At 40.4% G+C, this 16,258-nt stretch overlaps 1 protein-coding gene across 8 annotated transcripts in view; it reads right to left on the bottom strand.

The window, feature by feature from the left end:
- Positions 1 to 480: 480 nt before the first annotated feature.
- The window catches only part of SMARCD3 (SWI/SNF related, matrix associated, actin dependent regulator of chromatin, subfamily d, member 3), a 72,658-nt gene continuing 56,880 nt past the window's right edge, over positions 481 to 16,258 (bottom strand). For all 8 annotated transcript variants that reach the window (XM_032713046.1, XM_032713038.1, XM_032713053.1 and 5 more), the window contains 8 exons: positions 15,091 to 15,186; positions 14,502 to 14,603; positions 13,374 to 13,535; positions 9,922 to 10,019; positions 8,217 to 8,352; positions 5,963 to 6,085; positions 4,619 to 4,720; positions 481 to 4,529 (listed from right to left, as the gene is read on the bottom strand). In XM_032713046.1, coding sequence (XP_032568937.1) covers positions 4,476 to 4,529; positions 4,619 to 4,720; positions 5,963 to 6,085; positions 8,217 to 8,352; positions 9,922 to 10,019; positions 13,374 to 13,535; positions 14,502 to 14,603; positions 15,091 to 15,186 — 873 coding nt within the window. In that variant the 3' untranslated portion in view covers positions 481 to 4,475. The remainder of the gene's footprint in view (positions 4,530 to 4,618; positions 4,721 to 5,962; positions 6,086 to 8,216; positions 8,353 to 9,921; positions 10,020 to 13,373; positions 13,536 to 14,501; positions 14,604 to 15,090; positions 15,187 to 16,258) is intronic.

Here is a 16,258-nt window from a genome sequence, read left to right as displayed (position 1 = left end):
GAACTACAGTGACATATAGTAGAAAAAAACCCATTTGATTCTTTTATTTAAGCAGAACCTAAGGACAAGCTCTTTGAGGTGGTATCCATGTAATTCCTACCAGAGTGTCGGTGGCAACTGTATAATTCATATAACACGTCTTGGCATCCAAGCTCTAGCTCTAAACTGCACAGGAGAGGAGCCAGACCTCTCCAATGGTAAGGATTTCTCGCTTACTCAGTATGGAAATGGCTGAAGGTGGAATCCAGTGAAGAAATGAATTCATGTAAGAAAGATCTAAAGAGCAACAGTTCTCACCTTTGTGAAGTCCCACTAAAAAAAGTGTTTGCCCCTGCACGTGTGCATTTGTGTGTGTATGCGTCTGTGTGTGTCTGTGTGTGCATTCACAAGTGAGCAGAAATTCAAACACTCAGATCATTATCGGGGCAGAAAGAAACCAATACCTGTCTTTGTTAAGACACATCAGGTTACTGCAAGAGATACAAAGAAACGAAATATTTATTGTTAAAAGCTTTTCTACGAATCACTCGGCATCATACAATGAAGACATGGTGGCTACAGAGTAGAGGGAGTCTCTCTGTTCCCCTCATCCTTTATACACGTATTTGCTCACTGTCACAAACCCACTGTTGTATTTTTTTAAATGGAGTTCCTTTCTTCAATGAGATTGGAAAAGATCATACAGGATCTGGCAGAACAGATACATCCTATTAAACAACAGAGCAGTTACAGAAAGGAGACCTCTTTCTTTAGGAAAAAAAGAGTTTTCTTTTCCTCCTCATCCCCTTGCACTGCCATAAAAGGGTTCTCTACACAAAACCAGGCCAACAAACCCCAAATACCTGATCAGCATTTTCTCAAAATTAGGAGCCCTAGGATATGCACCAATATTGATATATGCACTAATATTTTCACTCAGCTTCCACAGGATAAATTCTAAACAATGCGGTTTAAAAAACCTGCCAGCTGAGACAACGTCTGCACTACAACTACCAACCTGCTACATTGAACAACTGAATCCCTGCTGATAACAGTGGCAAATGTTTTGACAGTGTGTCTCAAAGTTATCTGCAGAACTTTTGGTTCTGTCCTGCATGCCTGTTTCCAGGCTACACACCAGCTGAGCCTGGCTCTCCCACATGCTCTCTCCCTGTACACACACACACATGCACACAGAACACACCGACTCACATGGACTGTGCTATTTCCAACAGTACTCTGCACATTATTTTGTGCTGTGTCTTACTGGCACTTCAGTGGCACCTTGCCCCATCTTTTTATTGCCTTTCCCACTGCTGTATTTTTCTCTTTATTCCATAATCAAACATTTGTTTCCCCTTTAATCTCTACGAAACATGATATGAGTCCTGACTCATGGCCAACAGCACAAAGGACTAAAAAGAACTGTTTATAACCTGCCATGTCAACGCTTCTGCTCCAAGATGTTTTTCCTTTCTCCTGGTACTCCAGAATTCTGTTGAACCTTTTCCTAGTTTGATGCTCTATTTCCTAACAATCTATATTATCATCTATACACGAACTACTTCTATGCACAGAATGTTTTAAGTATGCATAAATTTGTATTGTACTGTGGCAATAAGACCCCGAAACATCTTCTTACCATCTTTTATACACACAAAACGACAACCATCCTGAACTTCAAATGAATTTCTCATTCACAGTCTGCCACAATTACCTGCCTGTTCAGTGCCACTACCTTTCATTTTTGTACTCCCAAGCAGCACCTGGTCTAGTTCCTTCCAGTATAGCTCCATCATTTCTCTTCAAATAAAATTTCTCTTTGTTTTGCAAAAAAGCAAGCTCCCAGCTGCACTGCTGGAACAGAGGACAAAATTTCTCACTGTACCTCTTCAGTAAAAGAACTGAACTGTTCCTGAACACAGGAAAAGGACATCAAAATATCAAACCCCAGTTTAGCCAAAGGAAAGATACTTGACAGCTATTCCTAAGACTCACTGTTGGTGACCAGTCTTTTTATAGACAGTGGGATGTAAGAATTTAGATTCTGGATTGCCATCTGCAGTGGCTGATTCATGCACACACACACTTCATTACAGCATTGCTGCTGAACACAGATTCAGCTTTCAGTGATGCAGCTGTGAACAGGGCAGCAACACCATATTAGTTTTGGTAATTTACTCTGAAAGAGACTTGGAACCAGATCCATCCAATTAATTCTACAGAGAGGCCCTAAAAGCAGGCTGGACTCCAGTATGTTGCCAGCTGTGGCACATGACTGAAATTTCTCTGTACAAATATTTGCCACTTCAGTGGGAAGGCTCTCAAACCCCAGAATTTCCTGGCAGACATCCTGCAGGCATCTATCTCAGTCTCGTTTCCTTCTCACATCCTTGCATATCTTTCTCTGCATTTCCTATTCCTGCAGACTGAACACACCCCCTGAATGCAGCTGCTCTGTTTGCCACATACAGAAAAGAGTTTTATACACTGGGCAGCGTGCACACAACTGACACAGCAGCGGAACAAATATGGAAGCACAATAGCAGATGAAACCAACTGTTTTCCCTCATAATGCTTTCTTGTAGTCCAATTAGTGGAATCCTAAATTAAGCAAGATTTCAAGTCAATCACTGTCTGGCAGCCTCACAGTACCTCACTATAACCAGTTTAAGACTGCAGGATTTCACATTTTACTGTGAAAAGAGGTTTTAACACAAAAAAGAGTTCCAAATGAAGTCATCCCCAGTAAAAGGCCTCAGGAAAAGAGGTAAAGCCATTCTTTTTCTCACACCAACGTTTTTTTGTGACAGTACTGCCCTCACATGACTCCAATCAAAAGTAAATATTCCAAGACATCTCTGAACACAACGGACAGAGTAAAAGCTGTGGCACTATTAATGTGAAAGCACAGATATTAAATAAAGGGGTAGAAGACTATCTCTTCTGTGACTGGACAGAAGAAACTTTTAAGTTAAATTAAGAAAGAAATTGGCAAAGGTAGCAGAAGAGGAAAGGCAATACTACAGAAAAATGCGTTATTCAGAAGAGCTGCCTTCCTTCCATACCACATGTGAATTTGATTCTCTTTCCGAGGAAGTGAAGAAAGGAGGTGAAAAGGAGTAACCTAGAAGAAGATTTTGAGTGCCACATCAAATGGACAGTTATATTCTGGCAGCTGCCTTTTGGACTAGAATTCATGTTGGGCCATTAATCACAACTGATCTGTGCACTACAAAAAATGAAGAGGGAAAGGATTTAAGGAAGATGTCCCTGCTTCCAAGTAAATGTGCTATAAATTCCCGTAGTCTGAATTTACATTTACAAAGAAGATGATTTCCAAGGGATATGTTCTTTGTGCTATTTAAGGATGATAGTGCTTTATAACTCAAGAGCATACCACATAACCAGCACATATCATGTACAGGGGAACTAAATAATTCATAGTAAGAGGCAGTTCACCTATGATCAAAATGTGAGACCAATCCAGGGACTCTGTTAACATCTTGAAGAAAAGAGAAAACTACCATGTTACATGAAATTAAGTTTCTTGGAATCTGCACCAACAATTAGGAAGTTCTTTTCTGTGATGAATCCCGCAGGCACACCCAGAGAAACATTTAAGAAATCTGATACTTTACATATATGCTCATTGTTAATATCTGCTGTGTTCAAGCAAAGCACCTTTATGTTATTTTCATTTTCTCAGAATGCCTCATTTGTTGCTATTACCACTGATATTAAGGATGCCTAAGAAGCTCTTACTCCAGGGATGATCCTCTTGGTAAAGGACATTGATCATACCCATCTAGTGATACGTGATACAGTCTAGCTTTCACTGCCAAGACAAGGGGAAGAGGAAGGAATTGCATCTGCAGAAGAGATGTCCCGACTGTACGTCTTTCTTTGAGAGAGGCTCCACATTCCAGAATGAAAATCCTCCTAGTTTGTTCTTTCAGATGGTGAGATAGCTTCTTTCACTGGTCCAGCTGGAATAAAAACTCTCTTCAGGAGTATAAAACATTCCACAGCTATAAGAAAGACTATCTTGTTTAATTTCAGATAAGTTACTATTTGAGACTCTTGGGTACCATAGAATGAGAACTGCCTTTATTTCTCTAAAGCCGTCATCTCCTAGAACACCTATCTCAACCTCCCCATCAGTGCCACCCACGACTCTAACCTTAGCCCATCAGGATTTGCTGTGTAGTGTCTGAACTTTCCACTAAAACATAACAATGCACGTTGATGAATGAACCTTTAGTCTTCTTTCACACTGACACTTGTATGGTGCTGCCTCTGGCCTGGGATGGTTTGAGACACCTGCCATGGGCAAGACTTTCAAGGGTCACTCTAAAGCTGGTGTTCTGACTGGTGTGTTGACAGTACATTCCCATCCAGTCAGGAAGCAGGTCCGTGTGTAACAGTGAGCTAGTAACACTGAAAAGTCCACTGGTTTGGTGGTCATGATGCCAATGGGATCTTGTGAGCAGGACTTATGTGTTACGCACTCCCAGAGATTGTTCCAATTCCTGTCGGCGCTGCTGGATCTGAAAGAAAAAGTACAGTTCAGCAGATTCAATTGTTCAGCAGCAAAGGATGCATTTATAAGCCAGCAGTGTGGATATTTCTTTCATACCTTGCAGTAGAAATATCTGCTCACAGCCTCTTGAGACCATGGCTCGTGATAAAATTCGGCTCTGCGTTCTTCCTCTGGGTTTCCAACAACATCAGTCATCACCTGTGACAAAATCAATATAGCTCTTCTACCACATAGACAAACTTTCAGATTTAGGTAGAGTCAAAATTTATCTACATTACTACATAAAAAATGTTCAGAAGTGTTCTCAAAGTCCAAAGCAAATGGACAATGTGTACGTACTACCAAAACAAGATCACAGAATCATCAAATGGTTTGTGTTGGAAAAGGGACCTTAAAGTTCATCTTGTTCCACTCCCTGCCATGGGCGGACACCTTCCACTAGACTAGGTTGCTCCAAGCCCTGTACAGGGCAGTAGGGGGTTGGAACCATTCTATGATTCTGTAAAAAAATAGAATTCTGATGACCAAGTCTCCAGCATCACAGAATCAGAAGTAAAGTTATTAGCATATTTTGCAGAGCAGTATTGTGCAACCACAACTCTGATGCCAGCAGGGCAGAACATCATGGAGAAGGCTCTTACAGGACTGGTTGTCAGTCAGGGAAAACTCTGAACAACTATTCTATGTGTGTAGCTAGAGAAGCCCCACAAGACTTTTGTTTGAAAGCTCCTCAAGGCAAAGGCTGCTTTATTTAAACATTCTTTCAGATGCCATCCCCTTTTGAATACAGTGTAAATAATAATAATCATAATCTCAACAGTAGATTTTTGTAAGACTACTGACTAACAAACTAGGCATTTACATATGAAAGACACAATGATTTTAATAAAATAATTTCATGGATTCATTAATATGACTGATTTTGAGGCATCTCAATTAAAGACAGAAAATGTGAAACTTTATGAAAAACAAATCATTCGGTTTTGCTGTCAATCAACTGAACTTCTTACATTCCATTTCTTGCATATCTCAAAGATAAGCTCAAAGGCAGCTGATATTTAACCTGCCTATTTCTTAAATAAGATTAAACTATGAACTAACAAAACACCCCAAAATTGTCTTCTTGTACTATAGGATGCTCCTGCTGAGTTTTATATAGTTTTGACTTTACAGAGTATATCAACACAGCTCTGCACTTTGATCTTACTGTCTGACCACGAATCCACCTACCGCGCCCACCAGGCACCGCTGTTTCACCGGAATTGGAATACAGCCTAAACTGTCTTTCCTGCATACTGTCTGCTCTGGGATTGCAGTACTCCACTAACTGTCTTCCACCAATTATCCATCCTGGATGTTTGGCTATGCACTCTATATACATCTAGATAAAATTCTTCCATTCTGGTTCCACTATTCATTCTTTTTCAAACCTTAGCTTACCTTAAGATCCCTACTTTGGGACCGGAGAAGGTCTTGGATGTATCCTTTGGGATCTTTGGAGAAACTCAGCATGAAATCACGTTGTATTTTTAGCTGATTTATGGACTCAATTGTCTCATGAATCTGACAGTAAAAAAACCCAAAATACGTTACTTAATTTCTACCACTCTCCAGTGACCTTCAGGTCATCTTTGTACTCCTGGTAACGTACAAAGGTGACAATTCTATACCACAGACTTGTGCAGCTTCCTAGGGCATTTTCACTTCAAAGAGCAACTTAACTGCAATCCTGCCACTACATTTTGGTTTTACTTGTACTTCTGCAACACAAGTAGGTACAGGATTCTCCTTCACTTCCTGCACTGAAATGCTGCATGGCTCACAGAGCTAAGTCATGTCACCATACAAAGTAATAATTTCCGGTGTAGAATCACTCTTTCTGCCTAGTCTGGGATCTCTGGGGAAAGGTGCTATATAAATATGTCTTTAAACAGTGCCCAATGCAAGAAAGCAGTTATTCTCCTGGTTATCATCATCACCATATCTTCCATATCCTATTGTAATCCTTAAAATTTCTAGCAACTTCTTGATCAAGTCCATGTTAAATGAACGGCCATGACTTCTAAACTTTTTCTTAAGAGAAGGCCTAGTAAAGTCATGCTGGCTGCAAAAAGAAGTGAACAGTGAGAAATTGGGAGTACAGAAGGTTTATAGAAAGTGAATCATATATTCAGAATTATTATGAAGGAAATGATAATTAACTAGCAGGGAAGAACGAAAAATGAAGAGAAGTCAGGGTCCTATAATGTTCCTGGATATCAACATCAAGTATGATCAGTAGGAGGACAGTCAATGAATGATCTGCACTACACACATAAAGAAGCAAACGTTTGCGACCCTGTTCTTCTAACATTCCAGTTTGAGATAGTAAACCTATCTTGTTTAGTTTCATGCATTCATCTTTTTTGTCAAAGCAGCTAAGGGGGCCAAGCACACGGGAGAAAATAATCCTCCTCTGACTATGCCATCAAGGCCACTAGTGTAGGCACTACATGGTAAGTTAACAAAAGTGAGCTGCTGTCAACTTAAAATCATTCCTTCTTTGGGAAAATGCTACAGCTGTGTGGAGTGACCTCCATCGGCACCCGCCGAGTTCCCAGGAGAGGATCTGTGTCAGCACAGCAATGCAAGGCACTGAAGGGTAACAGCAGCAGCCTGTGCCCATCCACCCAGCAGTGATTATAACTTCTCTTATCACAGCTTGCCCTGTGCTCTAGCAACCACCCAGCAGTGATTATAACTTCTCTTATCACAGCTTGCCCTGTGCTCTAGCAAATGCTCAAAAAAGAGGTGAGACAAGGCACAGGAAAAGGTGAGCTGGACCGGAAACAGAATATCACCATGCATGCTGCTTGCAAGCTTATATAGGCTGGGAACCAACCGACTGAGCAGCTGCTCTGCTGAAAAGGACCTTCCTGGAGAGTCATAAAAGAAAAGATGCTGCAACAGTTATCAGAATCCATGAGGATTGCTGGTGTCCAGACCCCCTTTAAAATTGCACCAAGACCAGAGTTTAACATATTTGTTTGTATTAGAGGTAAACAAACAGAAGTCGTGCCTTGCTCTGAGAAGCCACTTTTGTTTATTCCTTACCAAGCCAAATCAGACATTGACACATGGCAGAAGCTGGCCAACAGTGACATGAACCCCTAATACAGCCTGCAGAGCCCACCACTGCCCTAAGACAAACACTGTTATTTGAAGTGCACATGATCCTCTTTCAATAACACTTAAAACCGCCAAACTGCTCCAGGTGATTTTCCTGCCATGCATGTTCTGTATTTGCACCTACTGCAGAGAGCTGTTCTGCAGTCATAGATACAAATCCCACACCCAAGTATGAGATTCTGCCAGCTTTGCTTTAGCAATTTAGCAAGATATCACGACCCCTCAATAAAAAGTTAGTCATACAGTTCAGGTGGTTCTTGAATGTCAGGGGACTCATTACACTACCTGTGAAATTCTACTTCTATCACCCTGATAACCATGTCAGGCCCTGGATCAAATCCTGAGTGGGAACACCACTCACCCCTGTGTATTCCCACTGCATGTGGCCAATTCATCCCTTGAAAGCACATCCCCTTGAGAAGTCCCTGTCTCAAGACATTACTGACTTTGACATGTGACACCAAACCCATACGAAGCTACACAATGAGTACATGTACCATGGGATACTTTACTATTGGGCTAGTACCTTGTTGTCCAATGCTGTAATCTCCTGTTGGTTAGCTGTTGAGAGAAGAAAACTACTCATCTGGCCTTTTAATGGGTCTTCAACTTCTACATCTATGTCATAACACGCTGTCTTCTTCTGGTCGTTGGGATCAACGCTATGGAGAGTACAACACAAGATCATGAAAACAGCCAAAATGAGTCAGAATAAATATCCATCCAGCCCAGAATACACTCTTTGATAAAGCCTGTTGCAGATGCTGGGAGAAGAGTGTAAGAACAGGGTATCTTTATATATATCCGTATATTCTAGTATATTCTCTCCTCTTTCATCCATCAGATTTCACAGATTTTTAAGCTGGAGCTTTTGTCCAGACCACCAAATTTAAAAGCTACTGATAGACACAGTCTTCATTAAATTGCCTAACGTCCTCCTGAGACCTATTAATAAGCTAAATACCAGTATCTTTCTTTGGCTTGTCCTGTCCTAAATTTATATTTAATTTGTTGGCATTTAGACTTAACATTTACTTTATCTTTAAAGTTTCTTAACAAACAGTTTTCAATCCCGTAGTTGGCAAATCAGACTTCAGTCATTGTCACACATAACCACCAGTTCCTTGTCATTTTCCTCTAAGCAATGACTACATATCTCTGAGGACTTCAGCTTTTTTGTGGTCCATCAAAGAGGTCACTGGGTTATGACTGATGACAGTATGTACACAGCTATCAAGCTGCATGGCAGCCAAGCTGCTTCTTGATTACTCTGTTTGATACATTGAAATGAATCAAAAAGCAAATTTTATTTTCATAATCTATGTAATATTTAAACTTTATATCACATTACAAATTTAAAATAAAGGATCAAATTTTAAGCATATTCAGAAACATTTGTTGTCAATATTCTGTAGAAAATCATATCACTACATTCAAGTAACAATAATGTTTAAACACCTCGAATCAGAGTTTTGACCAAGACCACAAAGAAGCTTGTGACGGACTGAAATACCTAAACAGTAAGACTGCAATTCCCAGAAGTCTCTTTGTCCCCCTTCTCCACACACAGTTGTCACTTAAATACAGCATGTGCTTGAAGTGCCCCAGACAGCTGAAAGCTGTATTTTATCTGCTATCCAGAAAAACATCTGTTTTGACAAGGATGCGAGAGCTCAGTATCTTGGTCACAATGGCCTTCTCTGAATGCAGGCATTCTTTGCTGTACATCTCTGGAGATCTCTTGGCTCCTTGGCATTCTCAGGATAAGACTAACACCCAAACAGCTGACCCAATCCCAACAAAGCATGCATGGACCGACCACTGCATTTGAAACTGTAATGCTGTTGTACACTTTACACGAGAGTTCAGTGATTTACAGGATTGCCCATGATGTACAACTTCTTATTTCAATTCCTTTTTTATCTCTTTTTGTGGGTTCAAACTCCCATTCCTCTCCCTTTAGGAAAGAAATCCAACCAACTCTCTCAATGGTATTTCTAGTAGAAATAAAAATAAAAGTTGTTTTGCATACCTCTAGAGAACTGGTGCCATTCTACTGAAAATAATTCAGAATTACAGAGACTAGAATGACACAGAGAATGAGCATGCAACAAAGTCCTAGGTACTCACCTGGAAGTACTGAATTCTGGTGCCTACTACTACAGCTGTTTCTGTACTTTATCTAGTGAGTATTTTGCACGTGACAGTGCTGAGCTCACTGACCAGCTTACCTGATGATGTGGTTTATCACTATTGGATCTGGTGGCAGCAGTAGGTTAGTGAGTCTCTGAGGAATTTCAGAAAACTTTAGCCGTGGACAGTCAAAGATCTGCAACACAATAAACAAAAAATTTTGTCTGTCCAAAACCTAACTTGCAATTAAATGAGAAAGTAAGAAATCAGCAGCTCATAAGGAAGGTGATTTTGAAAACTGTAATTCCGGTTCCTTGCACAGAATAAATTTTTGGTCACTTCTGTCCCTGTAAACTGCTGCTGTACTTACATCTGGGCTCACAGAGAGATGCATCAGATGATGACAATTTCAGGTGTTCCACTTTTGGTTTAGCTGCTGAAGGGCACAGGATATTTTAATGGGACATAAGGATCAACTGTATCAATAATGAGAGAGAAGCAAACACTCCCTTTCTCACTGAGGGTTTGCAGTAGCACATTTTAAAGAAAATTTTATTTATTTTTTTTTACCAGAGGAAACATAAAAACAGCTTGGTTTTTTTTTCCCCAAGGAATGTTTCCTGAAGTATTTTGTGGTAAAGAAAAATACAAGAAAACATTTCTGAATTTTAAAACTATTCGCAATTTATTTTTTTTAAGATTAAGGAAAAATAAACTCAATGTGGTATTACATATTTTTAACCACAGCCTGAACAGCCTCTTGAAGGAACCCACCCCTTTCTGAACAACAATTCATGGTTACCGTCTCTTCACTATGGTCCAGAAGCTAAACAGAATCATGTACTCATTGAATATCTCAGGTTGGAAGGGACCCTCAAGGGTCATCAAGTCCAACTTCTGGTCCTGCATAGGACAACCCTGAAAATCACACCACAAATAGGTACTGACTTCAGAAAAAAAAATTATTCTGAAAAGGATTAAAAGCTGTAGGTTTTGGAAATTTTCTGTGAGTAACTGCAGTACATTGCCATGAATCTAGAAACACTCCTTGCACCTGGAATTTTCAGAAATATAATTATTACCACCTTTTTTTCCTACTGGGATTTTTAATGCTCTGAACAGGTGAACAGGCTTTTCTCTGAAGGTATTCCATTTAAACTGATTTAACCCTCCCCCGCCTTCTATATATTAACATTTGCCTTAAAACATACCCTTATGTAAAGGCAATCTGTGAAAACATTGAGACCTATGCAAATGTTAGGGAAACTATTTTCACCTGATAAAAGAGATACACTAATATTGTATCTATAAAGAGAGACAAGCTTTGCAGCTCCAGAGACAAAGGACAAAGGCAGGGTTGAAAAGAAAGGACTATGAGGTTGTAGGACAGACATACAAACTCAGATGCTGTAGTTCCCCAGATACAGTATCTTCTGAAACCTATAATTTTCTTGGTGAGAAAGTCAGGGAATTTGGCAGCAGAAATACCCAGAAGCCACCTCTGACTTTTGAAATACCTTTGAACCTTTTTTCTTGCTTTCACTTATAACACAATGGATTTCAAATCTCCTTGTTGATGTAAACAGTGTTTCTAAACAGAAAAGGATCCATCTTCATCAACTCTAAAATTTGTCTGATTTGTTGGACTTGCCTGCATCCAGGAATTCAGCCAGCTAGTTTCTAAAGAACAAGGAAGTAACAGGATCTACTGAGTCTGCAGCTCACTCTTTGTTTCAGTTCTGAATTCTGACACTTGATAGAGACGACTGTAGAATTCCCACCCAAAATCTCTGCATACCAGCTACATCCAATCTGCTGTCACTGCTGGCTCAACACTTCTCTCAAACTCCTAACATGGGTGCCCAAGAGACAAGAGCTTGAAGAATGGAAAAGGGATCAAGGATACACACTAGTTAGAGGAGGGTGGGAGCCCGGAAACTAAGGCTACATGGAATTTTCCTAAAACTTCTCACATTCCTTCTGAACTGCAGTTAATGGTATAAACTTGTAATCCCTGGCTTTGAAGGTTCTCTGGCCACAGTGATACTGGTGTGCCAGGTAACACATTCAGCAGTATTTTTTTAGATACAACCACAAGCACTCCAGTGCACGACTCAGAAGAGCTGGCACAGCGAATGAGAAGACGTATCTAAATGAATGGACTGAGGATGTGTTATGTACTGCTCCCCTAAGGGACCCGCCCACTTCCAGCTAGGACTACGGTTTTTTCCAGGAGTTATATGACTAAAACTATATAGTCTACAGAAATATTATCAGACTGGAAGGCATTACTAACCCAATTCCTTTGCCCTCCATCTCTCAATCTTAGAGTATTAGAGTGAAAAACAAAAAAAACCTCATCATGAAATGTTTCATTTGATGAATGGGATTTATATTCCTAAACACTAATGCCAAGTTTTGAAAGCAAGATTAGCTAATTAGGACAATTTTGCCAGAGACCTAAGGAAAACAGAAACACTCAAATCAATCCCATTTATGATTTAAATCTATGCAAGCGCTGCATTCTTATGCAACTATTCCAGCTTAGCCAGCTCTTGCAGGGTGTGAGGTTCAGTCTTCTAGAAAGGCAATCAGCTACTTCCCAACTCTCTCATCTGATTCACCTTCTGAGAATGAGAAGACATCTACCAGGTCTGATGACATTCCTGAAGAGTTGTAACATAAAGGAGACCTACAAGCTAATAAGCCCTTAATGAGACACACAAAGAGAAGGTGACTTCAGCAAGTTCTTATTCTAGTGAAGTTCTTAAACGGAAAATTAAAAAAAAGTGAGAAGGTCCTCCCGCTTATCAAAAGTAAGATACAAACGTGCGTACTTTTTTAGACAAAGGATCTGCTACAAATCATGTAAGCCTAAACCTACAGGAAAACAAAGTCAATTAAGACAGTGACAGCTCAGATAACATTATCTTTACAAAATAAATATAATTGTATCTACAGAAAGGGTGGAGATGCTTTTAAGTGGCCTTCTTAGTTAATTCTAGAAGTCACTTTGAAAGACAAAAAGTCTTAACATGCAGCTTTCAAAATATCATGCAGATCATTAAGGGTACTCTATTGTCTGAAGTAGACTTAGGAAAAAATAACTTTTCTAATTATATCTTCCATGTCTTCCATGTCTTCATGTTCGCTTCATGAACAGCGAAAGAGAAGGGAAGAAAAAGGGTCTCCATATGATTTGATAATCAGAATCATCAGATTATTTCATGTTTCTTAGTACAAAATGACATACTGGGGGAAAAAATTCCACCAAATCAATATAGAAGTCCTCCTTTCTGGAAAGGTTACAGCTTCTGTGGGAGTGCTGAACCACCAGACGTGGGGGATTTTGACAACACTGGCACATGGGAAGGGTGCTAATGATATTACTTGTAGTGCATGCTGAAAGCCATTCAGTACTGAGGATACTGCAAATCATTAAGGGAAGATAAAAATGAGTAATTTTCATTCCAATTCCAACTCATCCCAAACTTGTGGATGGATGCTATAGTTTGCTTCTAAAGAGCTACTGTGCCCAAAAAGGAGTTACCTGCTGGAAGTACTTGTCGCAGTTGATGTACTCCTTATCGTGAGAGTCCTGCAGCTTGTTAGTTTTGATGTACTGCCAGAGTGCCTGGATGATGGCCGAGCGTGTCTGCGTGTGGATCCCCAGCAGCCGTGCCAGCCGTGGGTCCAGCTTGAACTGGGGGGGCTGGAACAGGAAGAGAAGGAGGGGGCAGTGGAGAGGAAAGCAGACAGACACACAGGTATGAAGTTTCAGTATTAATTCTCAGGGCACTCTGCTCCTTGGGAGAAGCACCCCATTCAATGGCAGAGATTGAAAAAACACAACTTTGCATTTCTGTATCCTACTGCTGATGCTCTGGAAGAAGGAAGGGGGACACTGTACCTGTGCCATGCACACAGACTTACCTGTAGCATACGCTTTAAATAATAACAACTTGCACAAAGACTCAGGAAACAATTCTCCTTTTCAACATTGACGCATAATTTTACTGTAAGGAGTGGGAGAAGAAATAGAACAGCCCTTCCTCTGAACTACTGGAGGTTAACTACAGAGGGAGAAGGAAGTTCCACTGTTGTAATGACTGCTCAGCTGCCTCACATCAACAAACTGTCTTGGAACTCTGTTTTTTCAGGCATGTTCCCACCATTCTGGTGCATACCAGAATATTTACCCAATCACAACCAGTCAATAGAATATATTTCTTCTTCTGACCTCTGTGATACAACTCAACTACCCTGGTCTGCAGCCCTGGTAATACAAATTCCCTGGATAATTTGGAATTACACAGCTGGTTCAGGTACCACTGAACTAGCAAAAGCCACTCCTTTGAATTTTTTTAAAGAACCACACATGTAACTCATGTTCAACTTATCTGACTATTCTCTAAGAAGCCAGAGGAGGAAATGCATATTCTTTCTGCAGGTGGGCAATAAAAATACTAATTATCATAGTGCCAAGACCTATTATTTTGCTGGACTATATGAGAAGCTCACTTGATGCGTCCCCTTTAAATCTTAAGTAATCTATCAGTTGGGTATCATTCTAACTTCAGTGGACCACGTGACATTCTGAGCCCAAGTACATTGTTTTTTGATGTGTGTGACAGGATGAATTTGCTCTGTTGCACCATGTCCCAGTGGCTGCACTGACCTGGTAGTCCAACATGAGGAGTAACGTGCATCGCACACTGACATCCCCAGGTCTCTTCACCTGGAATCCATCCGTTTCCTGGGTCGTGGGAGTTCTGTGCCACTGACAAAGGGAGAAACAAGACCGTCAGCGTTTTTTTCACTGATGTCCATGGAGGTGCATCTTGCACAGCACATCGTGCCAGAATAAGACAAGTACAAGCCTTCTGAAGATTTGGCAATTTAAAAAAGAAACCCAACAACAACAAAACCAAACCACAACAACCTCCCCCCCCCCAATGATTTCAATTCAGCTCTAGTGCAGAATCTGTACTGCTGTTACGCTTTACTTGATAGGAAAAATGTGCATGATTTTTTCATCTTTTCACACATTCTGTTCAAGATGTGCACTACATCACTACTACATCTATGTTTTCGGACTAGATTCTGTTAGCAAACATTCTTAAGAAGAATGGAATTTTGAAAACCTTGAAAATACCTTAAATGAGACAACAAATACAAGGTCACCTAAACAAGGGAGACAAGAGGCACCTGGGTGCTTATGTGTGCCACTATCACATGCGTATACGAAGTGTGCACAACCCTCTCACCTCCACAAGATGGTTGTCAGGTCCATAAAGATCTTTGTCCAGTTCTATAACCAAACTCTTAAAAAAAGACGAAAACTTCCGTTTCTGTTTGCTGAGCTGTACAAGCAGAAGAACCAGATATGTTTAAGGCTATGTCTATTAGCTTGTGCCCTAGGCTTCCTTCTCAGCCTCTCTCTTTGTCTTGAACATTAAATCCCATGTAGACCACAAGTGCGGTCACTCTAATTGAGTTTTCCCTCTGACAAACACAGGATAAGACGCAAAAATCTCAACAGTGGTGGAACAATAAAACAGAACGGTAGGGAAGATTTCCCTGACTCTCTTAATGTTATTGGAAAGGACTGGCTTGTCATGTGAACATGGCACTCGTGAGAGCAGGTCCAGAGAAGGGCCATGAAAATTATTCGAGGGCTGGAGCACCTCTCCTGAGGACAGGCTAGGAGAGCTGGGGTTGTTCAGCCCAGAGAAGAGAAGGGTTTGGGGAGTATTTAAAAGGGGCTTGTTAGAAAGATGGAGAGAGACTTTTTACCAAGGCCTGTAGTGATGGGACAAGGGGCAATGGCTTTAAAATGAAAGACGGTAGGTTTAGACTGGTCATTTTTTACTCAGGGGGTGGGGAGGCCCTGGCACAGGTTGCCCAGAGAAGCTGTGACTGCCCCACCCCTGGAAGTGTCCAAGGTCAGGCTGGACAGGGCTTGGAGCAACCTGGGATAGTGGAAGGTGTCCTTGCCCATGGGAGGGGGTGGGACTGGGTGGTCTTGAAGGTCCCTTCCAACCCAAACCATTCTATGATCCTAAGGCCACTGTATACCTTTCATTTTAACAGGTTGGGGTTTTTAAATGAATGCTAATTTCTTGGTCTGATTTATCAGTTAATAGTAAATTTTACAGATTGATCATACACTAGGTAAAACTATTTCCTTTTACATTTTGTCTTTCCATTTAATTATCAGTATTCACTGTTTACTCCACAGCTCATACTGTCTACATTAAAAACTGGAAGGTTTATAAGCACATAATCTGACTTTCCATAGAATATAGTCTGTGGGATTCCAATTTATTTCTTTGTATTTAATGAAGATAATATTTTATTAAAAAATGCCAGTAATTGAAAAGATATTTTGTTCCAATAAAGAATCTCTTTTTTTTTGTTAAAATATATGCTCTA

The sequence above is a fragment of the Chiroxiphia lanceolata genome, chromosome 1, assembly GCF_009829145.1.
Source record: "Chiroxiphia lanceolata isolate bChiLan1 chromosome 1, bChiLan1.pri, whole genome shotgun sequence".
Taxonomy (NCBI): domain Eukaryota; kingdom Metazoa; phylum Chordata; class Aves; order Passeriformes; family Pipridae; genus Chiroxiphia; species Chiroxiphia lanceolata.
The sequence above is the reverse complement of the archived record's forward strand: the minus strand, read 5'-3'. Positions and strand labels throughout refer to the sequence as shown.